We start from the raw sequence: 22966 nt of genomic DNA on the forward strand, positions 1-22966 counted from the left end.
GCAATGTTGCATCAAATACTAATGGATACATATGTGCAGTAATGTGGCATAAAATACTGACGAATACTTATGGGTAGTAATGTTGCATCAAATACTGATGAATATCTATAATAGTACTGTAGCAGGGAATACTGATGAATATTTTTGGATGGTATTGTTGCATAAAATACTGATGTTTACTTATGGGTAGTAATGTTGCATCAAATAGCGATGAATACTTGTGATAGTACTGTAGCAGAAAATACTGATGAATATTAATGGATAGTAATGTTGCATAAAATACTGATAAAGAACTATGGACAGTCATGGAGCATAAAATACTGGTGATTACTTATGGATAGTGTTATAGCAGAAAGTAATGATGAATACTTATGGCTGCTAATGAAAATGATGTAGTAATACTTATAAATACTTATGGATCGTTATGTTGCATCAAATACTAATGAATATGTATGTGCAGTAATGTGGCATAAAATACTGACATATACTTATGGATAGTACTGTGGCATATAATACTGATGAATTATTATGGTTAGGAATGCTGTATAAAATACTGATAATTACTTATGATAGTTCTGTAACATAAACTATACTGGTGAATACTTTTGTATAGTAAGAAAAAACTTACAGAGGATCCTTTGGCTCCAGGGATGCCATCAGTACCTGGGTTTCCCTAACAAAGAACACACAACACGTTCATATCCCCATGCTAATCATTGCTCACAATAATTCCTATTAGTCATCATCACTTACGGAAGCGCCAGAAGGTCCAGATGAGCCGGGAGTGCCGGACTCTCCACGGGGTCCCTGAGCACCCTCGGGGCCACGAGCTCCAGTCGGACCAGCTTCTCCCTGAGGAAGCATTGTTGAAGTCAGTAAATTATAATATTTTGACACTGACCACAACTGCACACCATGTGTTAGACTAATAAAAAGCTAATGAAAACAACTAAAAACAGTGAAAGTTCCAAAGTTCAAACAAAATCTTCTGGAAAAGAGAAGAAATTAAAGGCCTACTGAAACCCACTACTACCGACCACGCAGTTTGATAGTTTATACATCAATGATGAAATATTAACATTGCAACACATGCCAATACGGCAGGTATAGTTGACCAAATACAATTTTAAATTTCCCGTGGAGTTTCTTGTTGAAAACGTAGCGGAATGATGACGCGTGCGCGTGACGTCTCGGGTTGGAGGGGACATCTTAACCCAGCACCACACACGGCTAAAAGTAGTCTCTTTTTATCGCATAATTACACAGTCATTTAGACATCTGTCTTGCTGAATCTTTTGCAATTTGTCCAATTAATAATGGAGACTATTGGTGGAAAGCGGTGGATTGCAGCTGCCTTTAGCACCGAAACACAGCCTGTTTCTTTGTTTGTTGTGAAGCTTTAACACAGAGCGGTCAAGTGAACATGTTTCTCTATGTCAACCAGCAAGTTTTTGGATGGGAAAATTGTGGTATTAAGTCGGCTCAGTGGATAATGGGACTGTCTCCTGCAGCTCAAAAAGGCAGCTGTGATCTTGGCTCCTCCATTGGCTTCTCTGAGAGACACTGGCGTTCACCGCAGCCATCCCACTTTCAGGTATGACTTTACAATCTCACTAAAGACTATTAAAACAATAAGCAGATAAGGGATCTTCCAGAATTATTCTAGTAAATAAGTCTAATTACATCTGAAACGGTCCCACTGCCGCCGCCTGGAGCCGTCGCGTTTTTTTGTGTGCTTCACTCTAACTTTCCTCATCCACGAATCTTTAATCCTCGCTCAAATTAATTGGGAAATTGTCGCTTTCTCGGTCCAAATCGCTCTTGCTGCTGGAGGCTCAGATTATAAACAATGTGAGGATGTGAGGAGCCCTATAACCCATGGCGTCACGCGCACATCGTCTGCTACTTCCGGTAAAGGCAAGGCTTTTTTATTAGCGATCAGAAGTTGCGAACTTTATCGTCGATGTTCTCTGATAAATCCTTTCAGCAAAAATATGGCAATATCGCAAAATGATCAAGTATGACACATAGAATGGACCTGCTATCCCCGTTAAAATAAGAAAATCTCATTTCAGTAGGCCTTTAAAAAAATTGTGATCATAACCATAGAAGTACAGTAGTACAGTAGTACAACGCACAAGGTCAATGTCAGTTGAGGTAAAGTATACGTTTGATGTAGTACTTATTAACTCCAGCAGTACCTATAAGACACCACTGGGTGGCAGTATTTCACACAAAACATTGTTAAAGAACAAGTCATTTTTTAATTTAGTTTTTTTTCACGAAACGTTTATTTATTTTCACACTTGTATCACCTTCAAGACTGTACAAAAAATGTGATGCAAATATTTTAATTTTATTTTACTTTAAGTTATTTTTACACTTATATCAATCAATCAATCAATCAATCAATCAATCAATCAATCAATCAATCAATCAATCAATCAATCAATCAATGTTTATTTATACAGCCCTAAATCACAAGTGTCTCAAAGGGCTGCACAAGCCACAACGCCATCCTCGGCTCAGATCCCACATCAGGGCAAGGAAAAACTCAACCCAATGGGACAATGAGAAACCTTGGAGAGGACCGCAGATGTGGGGACCCCCCTTAGGGCGACCGGTGCAATGGACGTCGAGTGGATCTAGTTAATAGTGTGAGAGTCCAGTCCATACTGGATCTAACATAATAGTGAGAGTCCAGGCCATAGTGGAACTAATATAGTAGTGTGAGAGTCCAGTCAATAGTGGATCTAACATAATAGTGTGAGAGTCCAGTCCATAGTGGATGTAACATAGTAGTGTGAGAGTCCAGTCCATAGTGGACCTTACATAATAGTGTGAGAGTCCAGTCCATACTGGATGTAACATAATAGTGTGAGAGTCCCCCCGATCTAAAAAAGTGGTGGAAATGATGCAAATAATAACTATGAGAAGGGCAAAAAGCCCCTCCTGCTGTGACATGAATATCACAATGTCATAAATCGGCTTGAGCATGCGAGTCAAAGCCAAGTACTTGATGCTCTCCAGAGCAGTTTGGAATAAAATTAAGATTTCTGCTGCAAGTACAGTCAATAATAAACTACTTGGAGTCCCCTGCTTCCTGCCTCTTCCCTGATTGGACACTTGCCAGATATTTCTCTTCACTTCCTGTTATTGCATCACGGCACTGAATGGAATTATTCTGTTACCGCGCGCGCAGACACACACACACACACACATACATATATATATATTCACACACACACATATATATATATATATCAATCAATCAATCAATGTTTACTTATATAGCACTAAATCACGAGTGTCTCAAAGGGCTGCACAAGCTACAACGACATCCTCAGATCCCACATCAATTCAAGGAAAAACTCAAGCCACATATATATATACAGTGGGGCAAAAAAGTATTTAGTCAGCCACCAATTGTGCAAGTTCTCCCACTTAAAATGAAGACAGAGGTCTGTCATTTTCATCATAGGTACACTTCAACTGTGAGAGACAGAATGTGAAAAAAAAATCCAGGAATTCCCATTGTAGGAATTTTAAAGAATTGATTTGTAAATTATGGTGGAAAATAAGTATTTGGTCAACCATTCAAAGCTCTCACTGACGGAAGGAGGTTTTGGCTCAAAATCTCACGATACATGGCCCCATTCATTCTTTCCTTAACACGGATCAATCGTCCTGTCCCCTTTGCAGAAAAACAACCCCAAAGCATGATGTTTACCCCCATGCTTCACAGTAGGTGTGGTGTTCTTGGGATGCAACTCAGTATTCTTCTTCCTCCAAACACGACGAGTTGAGTTTATACCAAAAAGTTCTATTTTGGTTTCATCTGACCACATGACATTCTCCCAATCCTCTGCTGTATCATCCATGTGCTCTCTGGTGAACTTCAGACGGGCCTGGTCGTGCACTTGCTTAAGCAGGGGGATACGTCTGGCACTGCAGGATTTGAGTCCCTGTCGGCGTAGTGTGTTACCTATGGTAACCTTTGCTACTTTGGTCCCAGCTCTCTGCAGGTCATTCACCAGGTCCCCCCGTGTGGTTCTGGGATTTTTGCTCACCGTTCTCATGATAATTTTTACCCCTTTGGATGAAATCTTGCGTGGAGCCCGAGATCGAGGGAGATTATCAGTGGTCTTGTATGTCTTCCATTTTCTGATAATTGCTCCCACAGTTGATTTTTTCACACCAAGCTGCTTGCCTATTGTAGATTCACTCTTCCCAGTCTGGTGCAAGTCTACAATTATTTTCCTGGTGTCCTTCGACAGCTTTTTGGTCTTGGCCATAGTGGAGTTTGGAGTCTGACTGTTTGAGGCTGTGGACAGGTGTCTTTTATACAGATAACGAGTTCAAACAAGTGCCATTAATACAGGTAACAAGTGGAGGACAGAAGAGCTTCTTAAAGAAGAAGTTACAGGTCTGTGAGAGCCAGATATCTTCCTTGTTTGAAGTGACCAAATACTTTTTTCCACCATAATTTACAAATAAATTTTTTAAAATTCCTACAAAGTGAATTCCTGGATATATATATATATATATATATATATATATATATATATATATATATATATATATATATATATATATATATATATATATATAACTGCTTCTTTAGTCCAGTTTCCATGCATAAATGTGTATAAATCTCCCAAAGAGTAAAAAAGAAGAAGAGCAAAGGATCAATGCTGCACTGTCTGATGAATAAATCAAAGTGAGACAGGTTGGAATAAGAGTCCACGTCCAAGTTTCCACACTTTTAAAGTACTTTTCAATACACAGCAGCTTTCTGTCATTCCAGCAAAGCTTGGCCATAAAACAATCTATCCTCCTCTAGTTAGGGAAGTCATGACAGAAGAGCAGAAAATCAACAGTTTGTGGAATATCAAGTGGCTGAACTCTTGGCTGAAAGCTTCACTTAAACCTTAATTGCCATGGAACACACTGAGCGTGCTCATAGGCGCTCTACACATTACTGCACCGCCACCATCAAGTCAACTCACCTTTGCACCAGGAGAGCCTGGGAAGCCCGGAGCTCCAGAAGGACCAACAGGTCCCTGTTGAGGACAAAAGTGGACAACTTTAGCAACCCTCATACGGTGTTTATATACAACTAATAGGGCAATATTTACAAACAAGTATTGTTTTAATCACATCAATGTTATTTTGAATTTGGATTAATCATGATTAATGACAGGCTGTTACTCTCTTGGTGCTTGGATACTTTAAAAAACCTAAAAAAGACCCAAATATTATTATCAGAATGTGATGCAGGAACATTTTTCAAATGTTTTCCCTAAATCCACGTCATTTATTTGCTTAACTGTTTGCAATACTTTTTTAATCACAGGAGTTAACTCATTTTGACAACCTTATACATTTACTTTTTAATATGTATATATAATACCTTTAGTATAATAATAACATTTTTTTTTAAATGTATATTTTTTCAGGCTGTCAAATGATTATATATATATATGTATATATATATATATATATATATATATATATATATATATATATATATATGTATATATATATATATATATATATATATATATATATATATATATATATATATATATATATATATATATATATATATATATATATATATATATATGTATGTATGGGCTTCACGGTGGGAGAGGGATTTGTGCGTCTGCCTCACAATACGAAGCTCCTGCAGTCCTGGGTTCAAATCCAGGCTCGGGATCTTTCTGTGTGGAGTTTGCATGTTCTCCCCGTGAATGCGTGGGTTCCCTCCGGGTACTCCAGCTTCCTCCCACTTCCAAAGACATGCACCTGGGGATAGGTTGATTGGCAACACTAAATTGGCCCTAGTCTGTGAATGTGAGTGTGAATGTTGTCTGTCTATGAGGTGGCGACTTGTCCAGGGTGTACCCCGCCTTCCGCCCGATTGTAGCTGAGATAGGCGCCGGCGCCCCCCGCGACCCCACAAAGGAATAAGCGGTAGAAAATGGATAGATGGATATATATATATATATATATACATATATATATATATATATATATATATGTATATATTTATATATATATATATATATATATATATATATATATATATATACATATATATATATATATATACATATATACACATATATATATATAATATATATATATATAAAATCAGTTCACTGTAATTCACACTTTTGAATTTGGATTAATCACAATTAATTATAGCTTAATATTACTCGCTTGCGTAACTTAAATTCAGTGAACTTAAAAAAATAACCCAATATTTGTAAACAAATTCAATTTCATCGTGAGAGTTTTTAAATGGCACATACTTTATTTGGTCAATTAATTGCAATATTTTTAAGTGATTAATCACATTAATTAACTCATTTTAACAGCCTCATACCTTTATATTTTTATATTTATATATAATATATCTATTATAAATATTGAACATTTTCTAAATGTATATTTTGGGGCTGTTAAATTTTTTTTTTTTTAATTAGATAACTGTAATTCACACTTTTGAATTTGGATTAATCATGATTAAATACAAGTTAATATTACTCGCTTGCGTGAATTAAATTCAGTAAACTTAAAAAACTTAAACTTAAAAAAACATACCAAATGCAATTTTGTTGTCAGGATGTTAATTAATCACACGAGTTAACTCATTTTGTATCCATAAAATATATATATGTATATTTTTAATACATACATAATATCCATTCATCCATCTTTTTTTAACCTATCCCCAAATGTATTTTTATTATAATTATTTCATATTTTATACATGTACATTTTAGGGCTTTCAAATAATTATTTAGTTAAGTTAGTTTTGAATTTAAATTAATCATGATTAAGCACAGGTTAATATTACTTGGTTGCCTAACTTAAACTTAAAATGACCCTAATTTTTTTTACGTAAATGCAATTTCCAGGAATAGTTTTAAATGCTCTACTTGAAGGCACATCATTTATATGCTCAAATAATTTGATATTTTTTTGTGAATAATCACATTTAGAAAAATATATTTGTTGATATTATTCTAAAATGTTTGAAATATACAGCTTAAATATACTGATCTTACATGTTATACATGTATATGTTAGAGCAGTCAAACTATAATAAAAAAAAAAAAATCAGTTTACTGTTATCCACACTTTTGTATTTGAATTAATCATGAGTAAATGACGGGGTATTATTACTCGCCTGCGTGAGTTAAAGGCAGTAAACTTAAAAAAAAAAGGTCCCGATATTTGTACAAAAATGCAGGTTTATTGTCAGAATGTTATCCAGGAATACCTTTTAAATACTTTACTTGAAGGCACATCAATTATTTGCTCAATTAATGTGATATTTTTTCATGATTAATCATTTTTTAAATATATATTTATCAATCAATCAAAGTTCATTTATATAGCCCTTATTCAGAAGTGTCTCAAAGGGCTGCACAAGCCACAACAACATTTATCATTAATATAATTCAAATGTTATATACGTATATTTATCACGTTTGTATATTCATGTTTATTTGTGATTAAAATATTAAATGTAGATTTAATAAAGATTTTAGTAATATACTTGATTTTACTTCCTAAGGAAATGCTTATTTTTTCCTAAAAATGTTTAATGGAAATAAAAACAAATGGTTTATGGTTTCAGTTTCAACATATGGAAATGAAAAAAAAAAAAGGTATACTGATATACACACATGTTTTTAATTATTTTATTTGATTTTTTTTAGCATTTTATGTTTTTATCTCTTTTAAGCAAGCTTATCTGTTAGCCAACTAATACATGTTGTATCAATGTGGAATGAAAAGTGCAATACAATACAAATAAAATGTATTTTTTTTAATCATTATTATGACAAACAAGGCACTTTTGATTCATTCTAACTAAGCTAATACGACTTAAAACTATCCATCCATCCATTTTACTACCGCTTATTCGCTCTGTGAAATAAATATGTATAACTGTAGGATTATTCATTTGTGAAGAGAAATTGAATGAAATTAAACACACAATACAAACGAAAATGAATATTTATCCTATTATAAAAGCCATAGGTGCATTATGGTATGTGAAGTCCGGGGTAGAAATGGTAAAAAAAAATAATAATTTCATGCTACAATAACATATTTTTTTAACTTAATCTATATCCTCTGCGACGAGGTGGCGACTTGTCCAGGGTGTACCCCGCCTTCCGCCCGATTGTAGCTGAGATAGGCACCAACGCCCCCGCCACCACAAAGGGAATAAGCGTTAGAAAATGAATGGATAATCTATATCGTTTTGTCATGAATCATGATCCCACATTCCAATATTGCTGTGTTTGGTATCATTTCCTGTCCTGGTGCTTCTATTTTGGTTCTACTTCTTGTTGGATTCCTTGCTTTGCTGCACCTTCACTTTCTTTTTTGTGTCCTGCCAGTGCCACTCACCTGTTTTTCATTAATTACTCTTTCGAAGTATTCGATTATTTGTCCTTAATACTTTAACAAGTGTCTGTCTTCAAAATATCATAATGTATAGAATACTATGAACATTATATATTCAGTGTATATTTTATACTGTATATCCATCCATCCATCCATCCATTTTCTACCGCTTGTCCCAATCAGGGTCACGGATATATAATATGTAAATATTACATATATGTTATATTTTATATTGCTACTATGGTACATTTTTAGTCTACTTTATACCTTTTGATAATCGCCCTCTTTTTGTGCCTTATCCTTTCCATCCTAACCCTTTCCATCCTTTGTAACTGAGCTACTAAATGGAACAATTCCCCTTGTGGATCATTAAAGTTTGTCTCACTCTAAGTCTTTGCACTCCTTTGCTGCACAACATTTTTAATTTTTTTTGCATTGCCCGTTTTTCCTAATTAAAGTGACTAATTGCCTGCATTTTGCATTCCTTGCTCTGCATTCTGGGGTCCATACCAACAATTTCAACACAGGAACGTAACAAGTTTAGTACATTCCCAGTTTTTAGTCATTAATTCTTCAGATTTTCATCAGAATCAGAATCAGCCATACGGGCCAAGTATTAGGGGTGCACAACAAAATTAATTCAAATCTGAAGACGTTTTTAGGCCATCTTCATGCAACCAGAAAATACGTTTTTCTAACCTGCAACCTAATTTAAACACATTTACTTATGACTTTTTATTTACTGAAATAATACATTGCGAGAATCTGTTTGAATCGAGAATCAATCATCCGGATTGAATTGTTAGGTGCCCGATTCACGCTAGTTTGGTCCCGATACCAATATTTTAGTACCAGTACCAGTACCAGTACCAGTACCAGTACCAAAATGTATGTCGATACTTTTCAGCACTTTTCGATACTTTTCTAAATAAAGAGGACATCAAAAGACGTCATTATTGTCTTTATTTTAACAAAAAATCTTATGGTACATTAAACATATGAACATACTAGACAACTTGTCTTTTAGTATTAAGTAAACAAACAAAGACTCCTAACTAGTCAGCTGACATATGCGGTAACATATTGTGTCATTTATCTACCTATTATTTTGTCAACATTATTAAGGACAAACTGTATGGATAGATTATTTACCTACTTGTTCATTTACTGTTAATATCTGCTTATTTTCTGTTTTAACATGTTCTATCTACACTTCTGTTAAAATGTAATAATCATCTATTCTTCTGTTATTTGGTACTTTACATTAGTTTTGGATGATACCACACATTTAGGTATCGATCCGATACCAAGTAGTTACAGGATCATACATTGGTCATATTCAAAGTCCTCATGGGTCCAGGGACATATTTCTTGAGTTTATAAACATAATAAATATTAAAGAAAAAAAAAAAAAGATGTTGTGATGCCAAAAATTATCGACGTAATCATAGTAGTATCAACATACGCTCCTCTACTTTGTATCATTACAGTGGATGTCAGGTGCAGATCCACCATTAGCATTCGTGTACATTTTGACGCCGGTGAGCTACAGTGTGTAGTGAAGCATGTTTAGCTCTTCCTTGTCCTCCAGTGATAATAATACTTGTAATAAACGTACTTTATATGTCACCATGCAGGCCAGGTTAGTGATTTAGAAGTAGCCATGTCTTAAAGCAACTCTTCCTGAGGGTGTTTCAGTGTTATACCTTCACCTTCATCTTTACTTTTTAGGCCAAAATGCGTCCTTTCTCCCTTTTCTGTCAACACACTGTGTCTGCTTGTAAGTACTCCGTGGGTGTGCGCTGGAGGGGGGGGGGGGGGGGGGGGGGTACTTTTTAGAGGCGGTATAGTACCGAATATCATTTATTAGTATCGCGGTACTATACCAATACGGGTATACCGTACAACCTTAGTTCAGAGCCCTACTAAGTATATTTACCACACAAGGAATTTGACTTGGTAGACCGAGCTCTTTGTGCTCGGATGTAATGAATAACTAACAATGTGGCAGCCATCATATCTTGGAATTATATATTATATATTTCAAAATCTAATTTATTTAAAAAAATATCAGGATTCTGGGGCAGGACATGTTAAAAAAGAAGGTAATGACGTACCGGGGGACCAGCAGGGCCGGACAAACCATCATTGCCACGAGCACCCTGCAGTACGAGAATGCAAAATCTGTTGCAGGTTCCAAAGAAAAAGCCAAAGTTCAGACTTCAGACACATGGGGGCACTCACAGCCACGCCGCTGGGTCCAGGGCGACCTCTCTCACCGGGCAAACCCCGAGGTCCCTGTGAGGATGCAGGAGTGTAACTTTTTAAAAACGGCACTGGTATAAAACTTGTGATGCTTCCGAAGAAACATACCATGGGTCCAGGGGCTCCATTCTCTCCTGGAGCACCAGATTCTCCCTGCACACAGGAAGCACGTTAGCATCAAGGCATCATCCGTAAAGGATCAGATCTTACCTTGGATCCAAGAGCTCCCGTCTCTCCCTTGGTGCCATCCAGACCTGGATAACCCTGCATTGGAGATCAGGCACATAAGTCATCGTCAACAACAAATCAATGTCACAATCCAGAAAACGCACTCTGTGTCCTTTGATGCCTGGCAGGCCGGGAGTTCCTGGGAATCCACGAGCTCCCTAAAAGGAGGGAAGAAATTATATGAGGTTTTTTTTCGGTATTGAGGGCTTGCATGTGGAGTCAACTTACCTGAGGTCCTGAAGGTCCACGTTCGCCAGATTTTCCGGATTTGCCAGGCTCGCCCTAAATCAGTAACAATAATGGTAAAATTTCTAGGAAATTACATTCATTGTTCATACCTTATTCACATATTGTTTTTCATAATATTCAATCCATCCATCCATCCATTTTCTACCGCTTATTCCCTATCGGGGTGGCGGGGGGGCGCTGGCGCCTATCTCAGCTACAATCGGGCGGAAGGCGGGGTACACCCTGGACAAGTCGCCACCTCATCGCAGGGCCAACACAGATAGACAGACAACATTCACACTCACATTCACACACTAGGGCCAATTTAGTGTTGCCAATCAACCTATCCCCAGGTGCATAATATTCAAAGTAAATGAAATTAAACACAGGTTATTATTACTTGCTTGCATGACTTAAACTTAAAAAGACCCCACATTTTTGTACACAAATGCAATTATAATAGTTTTTAAATAATGTCCCACTGGGTGTGAGTTTTCCTACCGAGGATGTCGTGGTGGTTTGTGCAGCCCTTTGAGACACTAGTGATTTAGGGCTATATAAGTAAACATTGATTGATTGATTGATTGAAATGTTCTACTAGAAGGCACGTCATTAATACACTTAATTAATTTGATACATTTTTGAGATTAATCAATTAAATTTTTTTTTAAATATATATATTTTTTAAATATGTACATTTAAAAAAAATTACATTTCATACATTTTCTTTCTAAAATAATTTTACTGTAATCCACACTTTTGAATGTATTATTACTCGCCTGCGTAAGTTAAAGGCATTAAACTTAAATAAATGCAGTTTTACTGTCAGAATGTTATATAGGAATATGTATTAAATACTTTATCGGATTTTCTAAAATTTTTGCTAGGCTCGCCCTAAATCAGCAACAATAATGTTATAATTTCTTGGAAATTACATTAATTGTTCATTCCTCATTACATTTTTTGGATAATATTCAAAGCAAATTCAATTAACCACAGGTTATTATTACTTGTTTGCATAACTTAAACCCAAATATTTGTACACAGATACAATTATAATAGTCTTTAAATGTTCTACTTAAAGGCATGTCTTTTATACTTTACTTTTTTGTCATTAATTATTATTATTATTCAAATATTTGGTAATATAATTTTAATTTTTTTTTAAATATGTAAATTCAAAATAATTATCTTACCCTTTTACATGTATATTTTAGAGCAGTCAAGAATTTGGATTAATCATTAGTAAATGACAGAGTATTATTACTCGCTTGCGTGGTAGTAAAATTGAAAAAAGACCCCGATATTTGTACAAAAATGCAGTTTTATTGTCGGAATGTCATCCAGGAATACTTTTTGAATACTTTACTTTACTGGATTTTCCAGATTAGCCAGGCTCACCCTAAATCAACAAAAATAATGTTATAATTTCTAGGACATTACATGAATTGTTCATTCCTTATTCATATATTATTTTAAATAATTTTCAAAGAAAAATGAAATTAGTTGTACATTCTTTAATTATTTAATATTTATATTATATTTAATATGTGCCCTGCGATGAGGTGGCGACTTGTCCAGGGTGTACCCCGCCTTCCGCCCGATTGTAGCTGAGATAGGCGCCAGCACCCCCCGCGACCCCAAAAAGGGAATAAGCGGTAGAAAATGGATGGATGGATATTTAATATGTGCTACTGATGACTTAATTAATAGCAGAGTGAGCCCTGGAATGTCTGCTGCTCCCTAGTGGCCAAAGAAGGAATTACGCTCTGCCTTCACAGTGGGTCTATATAAATTATTGCCCAAATCCTCCCTCATAGTGTGAGTGAAGAATATGTGAAGAATGGCGAGACCGAGATGTGAAGATGGGATAAGTCCGAAAGAGAAATAGATGATACATTATTATCTGCTCACATGCACACCTGGTGGTTGTTTGAGCAGCTCGTTAAGAGTGTTTTGAGAAAAGACCTAATTGGTAAGCTTTAAAAGAACTTTCGAGAAATTTGCTCACAGTTGAATCTTTCAACGCGCAACTATATCCAGAACACCATGATACCATTTTGAAATTGTCTATATTTGCAATAGAACATACTTTGTTGATCCCTGGGGGAAATTCAGCACCACAGTTCACCCACAATAGACAATAAAAACTTAAGTATTTTTTTTCCCATGTGAATACAGTCTAATATAAAGCATTATTCACATGTGAATGATATAAATACAGTCAATTATACAGCATTATTCACATGTGAATAATATAAATACAGACTATTATACAACATTATTCACATGTGAATAATGCTGTATAATAGACTGTATTATACACATATAATCACATATATTCACATGTGAATAATGCTGTGTAATAGACTGTATTATACACATATAATTACATATATTCACATGTGAATAATGCTGTATAATAGACTGAATTTATATTATTCACATGTGAATAATGCTGTATAATAGACTGTATTATACACATATAATTAGATATATATTCACATGTGAATAATATAAATGCCGTTTATTATACACATACAATTACATATATTTACACGTGAATAATGTTGTAAAATAGACTGTATTTACATTATTCACATGTGTATAATATAAATACAGTCTATTTTACAGCATTATTCACATGTGAATATATGTAATTATATGTGTATAATACAGTCTATTATACAGCATTATTCACAAGTGAATGATGCTGTATAATAGACTGTATTATACACATTATTCACAGTCTATTTTACAGCATTAATCACATGTGAATATATGTACTATACACATTATTCACAAGTGAATAATGCTGTATAATAGACTGTATTATACACATATAATTACATATATATTCACATGTGAATAATGCTGTACAATGGACTGTATTTATATTATATACATGTGAATGATATAAATACAGTCTATTTTACAGCATTATTCACATGTGAATAATATAAATACAGTCTATTGTACAGCATTATTCACATGTGAATGATATAAATACAGTCTATTGTACAGCATTATTCACATGTGAATGATATAAATACAGTCTATTATACAGCATTATTCACATGTGAGTAGTATAAATACAGTCTATTATACAGCATTATTCACATGTGAATAATATAAATACAGACTATCATACAACATTATTCACATGTGAATAATGCTGTATGATAGGCTGTATTTAACACATATAATCACATATATTCACATGTGAATAATGCTGTGCACTAGACTGTATTATACACATATAATTACATATATTCACATGTGAATAATGCTGTATAATAGACTGAATTTATATTATTCACATGTGAATAATGCTGTATAATAGACTGTATTATACACATATAATTATATATATATTCACATGTGAATAATATAAATGCAGTCTATTATACACATACAATTAAATATATTTACATGTGAATAATGTTGTAAAATAGACTGTATTTATATTATTCACGTGTGTATAATATAAATACAGTCTATTTTACAGCATTATTCACATGTGAATGTATGTAATTATATGTGTATAATACAGTCTATTATACAGCATCATTCACAAGTGGATGATGCTGTATAATAGACTGTATTATAAACATTATTTATTATCTATTTTACAGCATTTATATTATTCACATGTGAATAATGCTGTAAAATAGACTGTATTTATATCATTCACATGTGTATAATATAAATAAAGTCCATTGTACAGCATTATTCACATGTGAATATATGTATTATACACATTATTCACAAGTGAATAATGCTGTATAATAGACTGTATTATACACATTTATATGTGGCCCGCGGTCCGTACTTTGCCCAGGTCTAGTGTACGTCATTATGTCCGAGGACGCTTAAGAGGGCGATAAAACTGTGTGAAGTACATTGTAAAGTTAGCGCCCTCAAGGCATCTAAGTATATGTTGATCGGGTTGTACATGCTAGAGATGAACATGACTTTGTTTTTTCCAACTGTAGGAACAACAGAAGTGGATGATACCCATTGAAATAAAGAAAGAAATCATCAAAAACAACACAGAACATATTCTTAGTCTGCACCATACCGAAGCAGAAATATACAAAGATCAAACATACTGTAAAAGAATATATTCACTATCACTCAGGGATGGGTATTTTTCACAATTCTCGGTACCTAGATATTGATACCAGTATTGAACCTTTTTTCAATGGTAACTGTTTAATACTAAATCGATTTAACATTCAAAAATAATCTGTTTATGGTAACTGTGCCGTCAAGTTTTTATATTTTGCTTTTTTTTTAAATTACATTTGTCAATCTCCTTTGCAAGTACTGTACTGTATTACATAGTAGACGTTGCATGAAGTTGCAATTCCAATATGTTAAATATGGCAGTTATGTATACTGTATGGACTTTGGTCTGTTGCCTTAGTCAGAAACTAGTCTTTGCCATTAAGTTGAATGTGTTGTCTTTTGTTGAGTCCTACAAAGTGTTTATACTGTATTTATTGTATTTACTACACATCAGCTGTTTGATTGTAACATGTTCTTAGTTGTAAATTTTATCACCAAATCTGGTGGTGTTGAAATCGCCATGTAAATTGATATTGCTAATTAGTACCATGTATATGGCAAATTCTATTCAAATTAGCAACAAGCTAGCTCTTTTTGAAAAGTAGATCCTTTCTTTATAGGTTAAAGTTGAAGAACCAATGATTGTCACACACACACTAGGTGTGGTGAAATTGTTCTCTGCATTTGACCCCTCCTCATGTTCACAACCTGGGAGGTGAGGGGAGCAGTGAGCAGCAGCGGTCGCTGCGCTCGAGAATCATTTTGATGATTTAACCCCCAATTCCAACCCTTGATGCCGAGTGCCAAGCACGTTTCGGTGTTTTCTGTCAGGCATACTTGCTTTGTTGGACTACCAAGTGTTTAGTCTGCAACCGTTTAGGACAGGGGTCAGGAACCTTTTTGGCTGAGAGAGCCAAGAAGCCAAATATTTTAAAATGTATTTCCCAAGAGCCATATAATTTTTTTTTAACACTGAAGACAGCTAAACGCGTGCATTTTTAAGTAAGACCAACATTTCCAGAGTATAATAGGTCTCTTATTCTTTATAATAACATTGTTATTCTGAAGCTAACTGTGGAGGGGGCGTGGCCTGCGGGCCTGCAGCAAAGCAGGATGTTGCCAGGACCGGCCTCGAAATCAGCGACAGGTGCGTATATGGCCCACCTGGGCCTTGTTATCTAATCACCTGTCGCTCTGTTATAAGCAGCAGCCAGGAGGAGTGAGGACGAAAGAGAAAAAGACAACTGCTGGAAAGCAACTGAGAAAAATAAAATAAAACAATATTGTAACCCTAAAACAGGCTCTTGGTGGTCTGAAGAACCCCCAGGAGGGCAAGCTCCACACTAACCAATAATAAATAAATTACTTCTTACCTTTAATGCAACTTCTTGAACATAAAAAAGCATGAGAATGTTTTATATTTTGAACGTTATTGTTAACACTGTGATTACATGTAGAATTAGTCATTACTTATCGTGTTAAGCAATGTCAGCTCAGATTTATCCGAGAGCCAGATGCGGTCATCAAAAGAGCCACATCTGGCTCTAGAGCCATAGGTTCCCTACCCCTGGTTTAGGACGTGCAACAAAGGTATCACAATATTGCACAGTTTGAGTTTACATGAATCCATATATGTAGTAACGACAAAACTTGTTTGGCACCTATAAAAATACTGAGTGTGGTACTCGCCCCTGGTATTACCACTTTAGGGGCCCCTAATTTGTGAATGTGGAGTGAATGACTTCTTAGTTCTCGCTGTAAAGCGCTTTGAGTGTCTAAAAAAAGCTTTTTTCAAATCTAACCCTTTATATGTATTATTATTATTATTGTGGACTTCAAGCACACTCACATCATCTCCAGGTTTCCCAGAAGGTCCCGGGGGTCCACGGGGTCCCGAGGGGCCCTAAAAGTGTAGAGAAAGCAAGCACAGGTAAGACATGATTACAATATTGGTAAGCAACTGCAACATGTTTACATTAAAAGTGATCATATTTTCTAGAAGACTCATGTGAGAGGGTCACATTTTCTCCTTGACTTCACGAGCGCACCGAAGACCCTCAGCACACCTGTCAACTTGTTTCCTGGTCGAGTCCTGGTGATTTTAATCACACTTAATGATGCGGCTTGTTTTAAGGGGAAAAGCAAGGTTAGTGCAGTGGCGTGGAAGGAAGCCCTCCAGCTCTGTGCACATTGTGAAGGATTGCAAAAGACCTGCGGAGGGTCCCGGGCATTTCTGGAGACTTCATTTGGAGAAAACAAAGAGGAGGATTCAGAACAGGGCGTAACATGGACAGTATTTTTGGAAAAAGCTGCCATCAAGTCGGGAACGGAAGTTGCTGACCTTTGGCGGGCAGCCCGGTAAATCTCAGAACACCAGGCTCGGCCCCTGGCATAAACACTTGTTTTTAGGCAACAACTTCAGTGGAAGTATTTAGTCCCATCTTGAAACTTATTTGTATACACTAGCCTTTAAGTAGAACCCCCTTTCAGACCAGTTGATCTGCCGTCTCTTATCTGATCTGCCTCCCTCTCCTGTGTGGAGAGGTTATTAAGTGACCACAGATGAACCGCTAACTGTTCAAACTCGGGACCCGGGGTGGACCAATCACTTGTGCATCAGTTAATGACGTCCCTGCGCTGCTGACTTGTCTCCACTCAAGATGATCTCCTGCTGGCCCCACTATGGACTGGACTCTCACACTGTTATGTTAGATCCACTATGGACTGGACTCTCACTATTATGTTTGATCCACTATGGACTGGACTCTCACTATTATGTTGGATCCACTATGGACTGGACTCTCACTATTATGTTAGATCCACTATGGACTGGATTCTCACTACTATGTTAGATTCACTATGGACTGGACTCTCACACTATTAACTATATCCACTATAGACTGGACTCTCACAATATTATGTTAGATCCACTATGGACTGGACTCTTTCTATTATGTTAGATCCACTACGGACTGGACTCTCACACTATTATGCTAGCTCCATTATAGACTGGACTCTCACACTATTAACTAGATCCACTATGGAAAATCCCTACACACATAGCATCTCTCCAAGAATAATACACAACTCACATGTTTTTTCTGTAGTGACTGTGCCAGAAGTGAACATGCATTCTACTGAGGTGGCAAATTATGCCACGTTCAATCTATTGCAGCACCAAGGAAACAATCGCAAGATCCCCATCATATCAGTTCCTAGATGTGGTCGAAATTATTTAAAGCGCACCATGCAAAATAGGCATAATGTTATTAATATCAGTACTACAGATACCATTAACAACAATTCCTCAAAAGAGCCCACTACCTATAATATGGGCTTTTTAAACATCAGATCATTGTCTCTCATAGAGTTATTAGTTATTGAGGTCATTAGAGGCAACAATCTTAATGTCATCGGTCTCAGTGAGACTTGGCTAAAACCAGATGGATTATTTTCAATTAATGAGACATCTCTTCCTAACAATACGAGTGCACATATTGCCTGTCCCCTTAAAAGCGGTGGACAGGTCGCACTAACAACCAATAAAAACCTTAACCTTAGCTCTAATAATTTGAAGTGCTTACTATGAGATCTGTCGCACTGCTGCCTCTCCATCTAGCTGTTATCTATCGCCGCCCTGGGCCCTATCCGGACTTTATCAGCGAGTTTGTTGATATTACCATACTGAGGCGTACTGATAACATAAATGTATTATCCATATGAATAGCTCGTCAGACCCTGCGTGCGTGGGGCTCCAGACTATGATTGATAGCTGTGGTCTTACACAAATGATAAATGAATCCACGCATTGAAACGGCAATACGATAAATCTAGTCCTCACCACCTCCAAAGTTATGGTACTCCTGTACACTAAAGTAATGTCCGATCACTATCACTTATATAATTCGAAGTTCGGACCCATTGTCAACAAGCTACTAATAATCACTGCTATAGCGGCCGTAACATTAACGCTGCCACAACTACTGGCCTACTGACCTCGATATTGGCACCATTCTCAAATTATGTGGGTTCTATTGATAACCTTACTTAAAACTTGACGATGCCCTACACAATGCATTGATAGCATAGCACCGCTAAAGCCTATAAAGGCCCCTAAAAAGCGTAGCCCCTGGTTTACAGAAAAAAAACATAATTCTTAAACTATCGTATAGAAAGGTGGAACGCAAATGGTGTGCAACTAAACTTGAGGTTTTCCATCAAGCACAGCGTGAAATACGCTCTTAACACAAGTAAAACTAATTACTACTCCAATCTCATTTGTCTCAATAGAAAAAATCCTAAATATTTGTTCAGTACAGTAGCATCGCTAACCCAACAAGGGACTCCTCTCAGTAGCTCCACTTACTCGGCTGATGACTTCATGAATTTCTTTAATAAGAAAATTGAATTAATTAGAAATGAGATAAAAGACAACACATCCTAGCTCCAATTGGAGTCTATTAACACTGATACAAATGTATATATGAGGAATATTGAGCTTCAAAAATATCCTTCTCTTTTTGATGAAATAAAATTGGAGGAACTCTAACAACTTGTAAATTGGATAAAGCAAACAACATGTTTACGTGACCCACTTCCTGGGAAACTTATCAGGGATCTGTTTGTAATATTAGGACCATCTATGCTGAATATTATAAACTTATCAATTTCCTCTGGCACTGTCCCCTAGCATTAAAAAAAAGTGGACATTCACCCTCTGCTTAAAAAACCTAACCTCAATCCTGACCTCATGGTGCCCTACTGGTCGGTGTCCCACCTTCCCTTTATTTCGAAAATCCTTGCAAAAATTGTTGCACAGCAGCTAAATGAACACAATCTCTGTGAACCCTTTCAATCCGGTTTCAGGGCAAATCACTGTGCGGAGACAGCCCTCGCAAAATGACAAATGATTTATTGCTAACGATGGAATCTGACGCTTCATCTATGTTGCTGCTTCTAGATCTTAGCGCTGCTTTCGATACCGTCGATCATAATATTGTCGTGGTTTTAGCTCCTATCTTACTGACAGGGTGCAGTGCGTCTCCCTTAACAATGTGACATCGGACTATGTTAAGGTAACGTGTGGAGTTGCCCAGGGTTCAGTCCTTGGCCCGGCACTCTTCAGCATCTACATGCTGCCGCTAGGTGACATCATACACAAATACGGTGTTAGCTTTCACTGTTATGCTGATGACACCCAACTCTACATGCCCCAACTGGCCGGATTGTAGTCAGCTGGAGGCGTGTCTTAATGAAATTAAACAATTGAAATGCTGATTATCTGTGATGCTAGACACCGATACCTATTTAATATACCACCTTAACATTTGACAACCAAACAATTATACACCTATTTAATAATACCACCTTAACATGTGACACCCAAACAATTATACACCTATTTAATGATACCACCTTAACATTTAACAACCAAACAATTATACACCTATTTAATAATACCACCTTAACATGTGACACCCAAACAATTATACACCTATTTAATGATACCACCTTAACATTTAACAACCAAACAATTATACACCTATTTAATAATACCACCTTAACATGTGACAACCAAACAATTATACACCTATTTAATCATACCATAATACCACCTTAACATTTGACAACCATACTATTTATATATATATATATATATATATATATATATATATATATATATATATATATATACACACACATACTGTATATACCTTTATTTACCTACACACATATATACCTATATATACATATATATATATATATATATATATATATATATATATATATATATATATATATATATATATATATATATATATATATATATATATATATATATATATATATATATATATATATACTAGCTCACCTGCACTGGCTTCCTGTGCACTTAAGATGCAACTTTAAGGTTTTACTACTTACTTATAAAATCTTACAGGGTCTAGCTCAATCCTATCTTGCTGATTAAATTGTACAATACCATATGTCCCGTCCAGCAACCTGCGTTCTAAAATTTTTCAAAAGATAGGAAAACGTGACAGGTAGAAGCATAATAACATTATTGTACAGTAAAAAATCCAATATATCTCCATGGTGAAAGATGCGTGGTACACACAAACATCTAATGTAAATAGGGCGTGAAGCTGCTCGGCATCTCTAAGTGCAAATGTAAAGGCGGAGAAAAGAATGTGACCCTGCAACACTGTGAAGTCCTTACAAAAATATATACGGAAAATTGATAGAAATATTGTAAGGGGTTGTTACTATGGATACTGTACGGCAGATGTGTTTGAGACTTACAGCTTGTCCAGACTCTCCAGCCTCTCCCGGACTGCCTTGGAAACCTTGAGGGCCCTGCAGTACAAGAATGAACAACACGTGTCAGATTCTATCATAAAAATACAATTAAAGGCTAAAAAATGGAGATAAAATGAAAGACATTGAATCAAATAATTTACAAAAAAGGTTGAAATATAAAGCTAGAAAAAAAGGATTGTCTACCTTTTATGATGGAAATAATAAATAAACTAAATAAAATAAACAATGAAACAAGCTAAAAATTAAGTATCGTGTTCCGTTAATAAAATTAAACAGAATAAAAACAAAAACAGTTCTATTGCGTTATTAGATGAAATACGGAGATGAAAACGGCGGGTCTTTTTTAAGTTGTTTAAAATAAATACAATAATTAATGTTTTTTGCGTTGTATTGTTAAAATATTATAACAAATAGACAGTTGAATTCACACGTGTGTTTTCAACTTCATTTTTTTTCAAATTCTCTGATTAAGCACACACACTAGTATACAGCGACATCGTTCTCCTATGTGTTGTTTTGGAGGCATTGATGCGTGTTTTGGTGTTTCTAATCAAGGCTGAAAGAACAATGGCTGCAAAAGTGTAACACCAAGTTTAAGCTGTCTTCAAAAGCTACAGAATGGTACAAATGTACTAAAGTCTGAATAAGGAGAAACTAGTCTCAGATATTAACGATTTAATCCATAATAATATTTTTTAATAAATACGCATTGTTTAGCTAAAATTCCCCTCATCGATGAATGGAACAACTCAAGCTCTTCATCATTTATTTTTTCTTGTGATCATGGACTCATTGACCCATTAAACATTTTTTTTATCTGGGCTCACGTTTGCACTGCTCATGGTATTTAATTACTTCCGTAATTGCGTACTTAATTAATTGACAATGCTTTTGTGGGAGTGAGAACAACGCTGTAACATTTACCCGTGGCCTGTTGAACAAAAAAATACTTGTGAACTCTTCTTGAAGTGAAGTGAATTATATTTATGCAGCCCTTTTCTCTAGTGACTCTGAGCACTTTTACATAGTGAAACCCAATATCTAAGTTACATTTAAACCACTGTGGGTGGCACTGGGAGCAGGTGGGTAAAGTGTCTTGCCCAAAGACACAACGGAAGTTACGAGGATGGCAGAAGCGGGGATTGGACCTGGAAGCCTCAAGTTGCTGGCACGGCCGCTCTACCAACCGAGCTATACCGACCCAGAGAAGACCCGAGCTTTGACTGTTCAACAAAAAAATATGCGTAGAGTCCAACAATATTATATAGAACTGAAAAACAGACAGTTTGACAATTCCTATTGTATTATAAAATATTATAAAGCTAATAAAATAATGAAAAATAGACTGGACTAAAATGTAATGGCTACATTAATTATAGATTAGCACTGTTACCCTATTTTTCAAAAAAAGCGGCGTTTC

At 35.7% G+C, this 22966-nt stretch overlaps 1 protein-coding gene across 2 annotated transcripts in view; it reads right to left on the minus strand.

The window, feature by feature from the left end:
- Positions 1–22966, minus strand: part of col2a1b (collagen, type II, alpha 1b) — a 152354-nt gene that overhangs the window by 96408 nt on the left and 32980 nt on the right. For both annotated transcript variants that reach the window (XM_061887092.1, XM_061887084.1), the window contains 11 exons: positions 21529–21582; positions 17075–17128; positions 11155–11208; positions 11031–11084; positions 10909–10962; positions 10807–10851; positions 10678–10731; positions 10551–10595; positions 5010–5063; positions 754–852; positions 629–673 (listed from right to left, as the gene is read on the minus strand). In XM_061887092.1, the coding sequence (XP_061743076.1) occupies positions 629–673; positions 754–852; positions 5010–5063; positions 10551–10595; positions 10678–10731; positions 10807–10851; positions 10909–10962; positions 11031–11084; positions 11155–11208; positions 17075–17128; positions 21529–21582 (612 nt within the window). The remainder of the gene's footprint in view (positions 1–628; positions 674–753; positions 853–5009; positions 5064–10550; positions 10596–10677; positions 10732–10806; positions 10852–10908; positions 10963–11030; positions 11085–11154; positions 11209–17074; positions 17129–21528; positions 21583–22966) is intronic.

This window comes from Nerophis ophidion, linkage group LG02, assembly GCF_033978795.1.
Source record: "Nerophis ophidion isolate RoL-2023_Sa linkage group LG02, RoL_Noph_v1.0, whole genome shotgun sequence".
Classification (NCBI taxonomy): Eukaryota; Metazoa; Chordata; class Actinopteri; order Syngnathiformes; family Syngnathidae; genus Nerophis; species Nerophis ophidion.